General features: G+C 37.8%; 1 protein-coding gene across 3 annotated transcripts in view; it reads left to right on the top strand.

Moving 5' to 3' along the window:
* PIK3CB (phosphatidylinositol-4,5-bisphosphate 3-kinase catalytic subunit beta) overlaps positions 1-8,768 on the top strand; it is a 100,073-nt gene that overhangs the window by 57,527 nt on the left and 33,778 nt on the right. For all 3 annotated transcript variants that reach the window (XM_072407719.1, XM_072407720.1, XM_072407721.1), the window contains 4 exons: positions 969-1,150; positions 1,874-2,099; positions 6,912-7,135; positions 8,176-8,358. In XM_072407719.1, the coding sequence (XP_072263820.1) occupies positions 1,004-1,150; positions 1,874-2,099; positions 6,912-7,135; positions 8,176-8,358 (780 nt within the window). In that variant the 5' untranslated portion in view covers positions 969-1,003. The remainder of the gene's footprint in view (positions 1-968; positions 1,151-1,873; positions 2,100-6,911; positions 7,136-8,175; positions 8,359-8,768) is intronic.

Below are 8,768 nucleotides of genomic sequence, written 5' to 3' on the forward strand. Positions count from 1 at the left end.
TAAACAACTCATTGGTACATTGATCATGGACACCCACTATCATTTTCTTTGGCGGAGGGTGCAGCAGGATGCCTCCTGCTTTCTCATCCTACCCTCTCCATAGAACTGTACAACGCTCTTTTATTCTACTGTCACTGGAATTGATCACAAAACATTTTCAGTGGCATGAACCTAATGTGTTTACTAAGCTAAATTTTTCAAAACCTTCTCTTATCCCTGCAGAGCATTTTTGTACCCTAGGCCCGTTACTGTTACTGTTTATGTCCAGAATAAGCCAAGCCTGTTTTAATACAAAAGTGGTTTAAAGGGGTTTTGTGATAGTATCTTTTTTTATTATTATTGAAACTATAAATTGTTATTAATATAAATCTAGTAGTAGTTAGTCACACTCAACATTGCAAAAACAAGTCCAGCTGTATGTGAGTAACTGATTCTAGATATATAATCTCATGGTTGAATGAGAACCTTCACCGTTATAACTATTTTTTTCCCCACCGGTAACTGAAAAAAGTAAAAACAAGACTAAAGGAGATATAAGCAATATAAGTAGGAATCTAGAAGCCAGTGGGTTCTGTGAAGTAACTCCAGCCCTGGTTTGGTATAATGTATGTATACAAATGTGTGAGACGCAATACTGAAGTATGGGCACAGCACAAGCACTCACAATAAAAACTCCTACTTTAAAACAATTTAAAAGGACATCAGTTTGTCAGTCTGTTTTTTTTTGTAGTGTTAGCATTTTACAGCCTCCGAAGTGTCAGGCTTTGTAAAGCGCAAGGTTTCTTAACATTCCCTGTGATTTTAGTTACCATGGATATCTGCGTATTATGAAGAAATTGGATGTTACTACTTATATCTAGGAAGAGAGCGAGAATATGCTTTTCTCTGTCAGTATTTATACTCCATCAGAATTATTTTTGGTGGTTGTTCTCCAAATGTTGATCTGATGATGTTTTCTGTTTCTCTAGGGCCATGTTTCACAGGTAGTACCTCATCCTGCAAGATGCCTCCCGCTGTGTTGGATCCCATGGACATCTGGGCGGCCGATACACAGCTCCCTCAAGATGTCACGGTGGACATCCTCCTTCCCACTGGAATCTATGTGCAGATGGTGGTCCCCCGGGATGCATCCATATCGCATATTAAACAGGTGAGTTACTCACAAGTAGCATAAACAAAATAAACTATTAGAACAATATTTCTCAACCAGGAGCAAGTTGTGCTTCAGTTTAAGTGACACCAGTGTTGTTTTTTGCTATCTGTATAGGGGTGACATTTTTACCATTGGGCAGCAATGTAAGAGGCATTTTTCCAACTGACACCACACTAATGTATTGTGAGGGATATAGTAATTATACCTGGGGTTCTGTGAACACCTGAAGGTTATTTCAAGGGTTAAAAACCTTGAGAAAGACTGCTTTAGAACTTTAAAAACTAAAGCAACCTAACAAAACCTGAAAACCATTTTCAACAAATACTTTACAAATGTTTACACTGATGGAGTTACAACCATAATAAATGCGCCTCAGTTTGCCTTTTCATCATTGCAGTGATGGCTAGTATTGTCTATTAATATTAATATTTATATTATTATGAATAATAAACAGTATTTACATAGCACCAACATATTATGCAGTGCTGTACATTAAATCTCTACCCTTTACACTGGTCTGTGTGGAAACAATTCCAATTTCAGGAGTCACAAGGCCACAATACACATATGTTGTAGTATTAACCTGGTATAAAAAGCTGTCTCTTGTCCCATAAAGGCAGTGGACATTATATACACCAAATACAGGGCCTGTGTCATTTTTTAATATTTTCTCCCATCAGACTTCTCTCTTCAGTAATACCTTGTTCTGTATGTTTGCAGCTTGCATGGAAACATGCCCAACGTTACCCTCTCTTCCATTTGCTCTTGGAGATTGACTCCTATATGTTCCAGTGCGTCAATCAAACAGCTGTTCACGAGGAACTGGAGGATGAGACGCGGAGACTCTGTGATGTTCGACCATTTCTGCCTGTCCTAAAACTGGTATCAAGAAGCTGTAACCCCGCAGAGAAGCTAGATTCCCGTATTGGGGTCCTAATAGGAAAAGGTAAATGTGCCAGGATCAGTGATATGTTTAGATATATTTCTTAATAAATAGTTTAGCTATAGTCCATACTGTTTGGAACTAAATTTCAGTGCAAAGTAACTGGTTCACTTTATAGTTTGGCATATGTTTGCGTAGGCCCAGTACAAGTTTGCATGTGTCCAAAAGATCAGAGATATAGTTTATATGGTACATGTTAGCATATAACAGTGAGGCCATAAAACAAAGGCCAGTAGCCCCTTATTCCATGTTTGAGCACATATCACACATTCTTATCAATGCACAGGGTCTTGCTACATTGTTGCATTCTCACGCTCTTTCCTCATATACAATGATGGGGAAAAAGGATTTAGTAAATACAAATCACATGCTCGTAGTGACCAGTAACCATTCATTGGTGTTCAATTTTTTTCTCATATATGTCTTCAAGAGAGAGTTCACATGGCATTTTTGAAAATATACCCAGTGACATGGCTACAGGTGCACACCTTTATTATCCAGTATTATCATGATTTACCTGTCCCAGCTTTAGTATACCTACTATACCTACTGAATATAACCAAATTTATGTCATGTGGCTTTTAAAAAAAACACCTTATCCTTTAAGAGGCAGCAATTGCACACTTCCTGTAAAAGCATTTAAAGACATGGATCAATGCTGGTTGGTTTGCTGCATAGTATAATTGACTTTCATACAGTCTTTTACCAGTCTACAATGTATGGAGAAAAATCAGGCATGTATTTCCCTCTAAGCATTTAATTCCATATAAATTATGAAGAGGGTTGTGACCTTAATACACATTCTGCCTTTGATGTAGCATATATGGTTATACGAGTCCACTAGATCCTGCATTACCAACTTCCACAAGGGCTGGGATAACTTTAGAACATTTGCTATGATGCTTTATTATAATAGATTTCTACTTCCATGACATCTGACAGAAGAATGCCTTTGTCTAAATAACAACAGTGCCATAAACGGGCAATTGTGTAATATGTGAGCGTTCTAGCTCCAGCAAGTCCTCGGGTTAGTGGAATAGAATGAGAAAACATTGGCTCTTTTCCCAACAACTCCTGGAGATTTGCAGGCCCTGCCTTGAATGACAGGTTTTGACTTGACTTTGGCAGAGGAATTGAGAACAGAACATTTGACTTCCAAGCCTCAGCATGATCCTCTCCCAAACCTCCTGTCCCTGCAGATTGCCTCCCATTCCATATTGACTCAGATCCTGTTCTCTTCCAGAGCCCGCTGTGGAACCTGGCTCTGGATCTCACACACGGAGTCTCATGTAGACTTTATATCAATCAAAACAAGGAAGGTCTAATAAAAAGTGCAAACCTCATCCTTATGAGACCATTTATGGTTTTCATTTTTTTCACCACTGAAATGTTCTGTATTTGTTGCAGTTTTAGAAATATACTGTATATTTATACATATGTTTTTGAATTTGAGCCAAGCAGTTTTAGTGTTTCAGCAAAGTAATGCGTAACATGTATAATAACCTGTAGCAACAAATAGAGGAAAATGTATGTTATCCAGGGGAGAAATGCCAGCTTGCAGATGCGTAAAGTCAAAGAATTTGGGATCACTTACAGTTCAGCAAGAATGTAGACCAAAAGGAAAGAAGTACTTGCAGGAAGTTTCCAGGAGAACGAAAAATAAAGTGAAATTGATATTTTTTAAATTGAAAAAAAGATATTAGAGGGACACAACTAACTTCTTTAAGTGTACAAAACATTCAATACCCCAAACCCCATCCCTAATAACCAACCTTACATTTTGTAGGTATAAATGTAAAATAAACTTACTTGTTTACATTTGTTATGCTATGCTTCTGAAATGTTCATGTTTCTGCTGAGAAAAGTATTTAATGTGTGTGTTTACCTGTTAGAATGGACAAACTTTTTAATCTAAAGACTTGTTTGTGTCTATGCTTGGTCAGGTACATTATGTTACATACATATATCATATGCCTAGTTAGATTTTTTTGTGCTACTTAGTGGCTATAGATTAAAAATGAAAGGTAATTTTTCACACTACTAAAACTCAAAATACCGTGTGTATAATTACACTTTCATCAGTGAAGCTGGGTAATCCAGCAAACCTGATATGAATTTCCTAAAAGTAATTTGGTATTTGTTAGCAAATATTTTCAATCCTAAATCATATTCATTCCAGATTTGCTGGATCACCCAGCTTCACTGATGAAAGTGTATCCTCTCCAGCCTTGGGGAGCTTTAATCAACATGTCTTTTAGTTTTGGATAAAGTAGGGAAAGGTTAAACCTACTGTCAAGTTTTTATTTGTGTATGTCCCCTTGGAAAGATTCACCCCCATTATTTGTCCTAGTTACCTCTGCCAAAAAGTCAGAAAGCTAGGAAAAATACATTTATTGTCATCAAAGTCCTCATGATGGTATTCTTGGACATGTGGGTTTCAGTAACTTAATGTTAAAATATAGGCAGGCAGGCAATATCATGTTTAGGGGCTTTGCACTTATTTCATAAAACAAAGTATGCAAAGCATTCCCTTGTATGTACATAAAAATAAAATATGTAAGCTATAAAACGCAAGATTGATCGCACACATTCATGCGATCAATCATACAAATCAATCCGATGACGTGTGTATCCATAAAGGCCCTGACAAGACCATACCTACCCTGTAGACTAAACATAAGTCAGTAATAGGGAGAACTAAAATACCCAGATATCTTTTTATCGGACTTTTTAGGTAATCTAAATATTTGTTGTATGATAATGTTAATCGTGTAAATAATCAAGAAATCTATTTCTTGTGCAGCGAGAGAGATTTGTTGTACTTTTATTAGCAGAAACCTAGAGACATGTCTACAGATAAAGGGCATAGTCCAGACTCTGTGTATGCAATGCACTCATTTGTTTTTAATGAATGCCTGGTCCCCCCACCTAAACCCCCCGCCCCATTTCTACCTTCAGGGTGCTGTCAAATGTTTGAATTCACTTAAAACAAGTTTCATGGAAATGAGTTTGTGATTGCTGTGTTGGCCTGAAAGAGATATGGTGCTGGTTATCTACAGTTCTGGGTTTGGTTTATTCCAGCACTATTCTACAGGGATTTCACATTTAGGAATGCATGGATCAGGTCCCAGATGTGTGCATCATGGACAAAGGCAAAGGTCTTCTAGAGCTAGGATCCTGCTGTGCTTTATCTGTATGTTGGTGACATTTAGCAACTAGAGGGAGAATTTTTGCAGTGATTTTAATCACAACCATATAAAACATTATGCTTCATACCTCCATACCTCGAATACCTCCGAGACAAAATAAACAGGCTGCATGTAGCATGATCCTAGGGAATTTCTTCTCATTTCACTCATTTCTTTCTCATTCTTTTGGCTGTCAGCATACACTGCAACCTCCTTCCTCCCTTTCCTATAATTTGGTTATTTTTATTATTAATAGTTGGGCCATTGATAAAGTCTAGTCAGTTAAACATAACAAACATTCATAACTCGCATAGAATTTTTTTTTGCTCTGCCTTGACAGAAAGTCTATGAGTTGCAACTAAGTTTAGCAGGTGTTTAGCAGTGCTTTTAGATCGGTGTGCATACTGCATCTGATCCCTAGATTGCCTCCTAAACCACTGTTTCTCAATTGGAGTTCCTCCAGAGGTTGCTCAGGGTTTCTTGAACCATGAGCAGTTTGCGCCTCTCATGTCATTTTCATAGATACCACTGGCCTTTTGAAATTCTTCCCACTGACCACCATGCTAATATGCTGTGAGCTGTGGATATAATATTTATAGTAGGAATTCTCTGCCAAGCTGAAAAGTATTTCAAGGGTTCTCCCATGTTAAACATGCCCGGAAAGGATGTCCTAAGCCGGGGGACCTTCAAGGCCCCCCAAAGAATTCCAAAAATGAACCCTCTTGCCCACCCACGTTACCACCTCACATCTTGCTTTTCAATACATGCAATACATAGACATTATTCCTGTACACCTATCATGTGACACAAAGCCTAGGTAATGATCACATGGTGCCTGACTACCAGGGGCATTGTGTTTGTTTCAATCCGTTAGAGACTGCTGAGTGTAATATTTAGCGTCAGACAAACTTGATGTGTCTGAAGTCTTTGTAGAGGGTTTTTTTGTAAGTTATAGATGAAGTAGTAAACTTCCTCAATTTTTTCAATAAATTTCAAGTTTGGCCCCCGACTTGGTCTAAGTTTTAAATTTCGTCCCTCTGTGTATTTGAGTTTGACACCCTAAGCAATCTCTGAGAATTACAAAGGTAAGGTTGCCAACTGCACAAAATGTAGGCAATTTATATAAATGTAGGCACAACTATAAATCAAATAGTAGAATGGCTCTTGTGAGCTTTGCAAATCAAAATGTCTTCATAGTTGGATTTCAGTCTGGAAGAGTGTATGTTCCTAGGCTGTATTTGCATGCAGACCACCCTATGTCATGCTAAACCTCCATTAATGAAAAAACATAAATCCTATGAGTGAAAGAGATGGGTAGGGGAAAATGGTAAGGAAAGGACTCAATGATGCTGGATGTCCTTCAGCCAGAAAAAAGGTGGGTTTTATCTAGATTGTTTCTAATATGTACTAAGATATATACATATACAGCAAAATAAGCAAATTTAGTACAGAATGCTTGTGTTTTCCTTTTAGTACCACGAAGTAAGGTCTGATAACAGAGTTTCATTCCTAAAAATGATTCTAGTTCTGTTCTTTCTAAGAACAGTGTAGGTTTACCTTTTCTAATTGTACTGAGCTGCAGTAGGTCTTCAACATTGTAACAGTATGGTTCATTAATGTTTTTCAGGTCTCCAAGAATTTGATTCCCTTCAAGATAATGAGGTCAGAGATTTCCGTAGTAAGATGAGGAAGATCAGCGAAGAAAAGATGCAGTCCATGCTTAATCTCAGCTGGGTGGAATGGCTTAAATGCACCTTCCCTCCTGAACTGGAGCCATCCATCCAGGACAACATTCAGGACCGGCTGTATGGAGGAAATCTTGTGATTGCTATACACTTTGAGAACTGCCAGGTAGAGTAACTTTCATGGATCTACCACCCAGCCCTTTTTATGGTAATTTTAACCATTTAGATATTGCAAACATTTCTCTGCTCCATGTTATAAGGAACTGAAAAAACATGCATCCTTCTTGGTTCAATACAGTGGACCTAAATTTGGACAATTTTTCCTGATGAGATTCAACGAGTGTTGATACAGCACATACAATGAGCTGCTTTGTTTTCCAGAGCTACATGGTCATCTGTTCTTTAATGCTGTGTGGTAAACCTCTCTAAGATTCCACCTCCTCATGAAGCACTCAGTATAACGCAATGACCATAATGAAGAGGGTGTAGGATGTACCTATGATGAGGGCGCTCCTAAAAAGCCTCTGGGGGCCTACATGAGCCTGTATTACCTCATTTCCTGTAATAGAAGTGATAGGAAGTCTCTAATGGGACTTCAGCCAAAAACACAATAGTAGAATGAAGAAGGGCTACAATGTTTGGCAATGCTTTTGTGCCTCCCTATCTTGATGACAACCAATTTCTTGTTATAGATAAGAATTGAAGACAAATTGCTTCTAATTCGGTCATATTGTATATAGAAATAAAACATAATATAGCTCAACTTTTCTTCTAATACAAATCAAAACAAAATGTCTGGGTGGGGTGTAATGTAAGGCGGACAAACTTGAGTTTTTAAATATAGGTATGTTTTAGTATTTGTCTTTTAAGGGTTGAAGCCTTTATGCTTTGTCTTTCTTTTTTAGATGGGAGGTGTTTTGATTGGCTGAACAGTTGTATTTTGCTCATTTATTAGACAAATACTTATGACAATGTCATATTTGTACATAACACTGTTTATTGAGCATTGCAACATTTTGGAAAAGTGCTTTATCAGATCAGGGTTAATCTACAATATCTTAAAGCTATGACAGTTTTATAAGACCTTGTGGAGTTACTTCTTTAAATAATAATTTACATTTGCTTTTAAAAAAAGCATTTATTTCTTTTTGTTGAGCTCTGTCCTTCTGCAGAATATGAGTGTTCATCTTCATTTTTCTCTTTTAGGATGTTTTCAGCTTTCAAGTATCCCCAAACATGACCCCTCTTAAGCTGACTGAGCTAGCTATGCGTAAACGTTTAACCATTCATGGTCGTGAGGATGAAGAGGTGGATCCTGAGGATTATGTGCTGCAGATTATTGGGAGGTTGGAATATGTGTTTGGTGACCATCCTTTAATTCAGTTCCAGGTGAATATTTTATATTTAAGTGTAGAATAATGTTTAATTTCTCTGCAGTCTACACAAAAATCATTTTAAAAGAGAGGTTTCAAGAAACATCACATCTGCTTAAACTAAATCTGCTGACATGTACAATTTGTTTAAAATATCCAGACTGCTGTTACTGACCACTGCCCATAAAGTCTTACCTACCTGGCTTTAATTAATGGTGATCCAGTGGTTTTAGTACTACAGTTCCAGTGTCAAGTGATTGAGCCAATGCCCCTGATTCATCAATAAAATCAGCGCTCGCTGGAAGCGCGAAAGTACGCGCGGACAGCGATCGCGGTTTACCGCGGTCCGGACTCGAGTGTGCGCGTACACTCGCCTCCTCACTGCCAGCCGGATTCCTGCCTTGATAATAATGAGCAATAGGGGTC

This window comes from Pyxicephalus adspersus, chromosome 4 (genome assembly GCF_032062135.1).
Source record: "Pyxicephalus adspersus chromosome 4, UCB_Pads_2.0, whole genome shotgun sequence".
Classification (NCBI taxonomy): domain Eukaryota; kingdom Metazoa; phylum Chordata; class Amphibia; order Anura; family Pyxicephalidae; genus Pyxicephalus; species Pyxicephalus adspersus.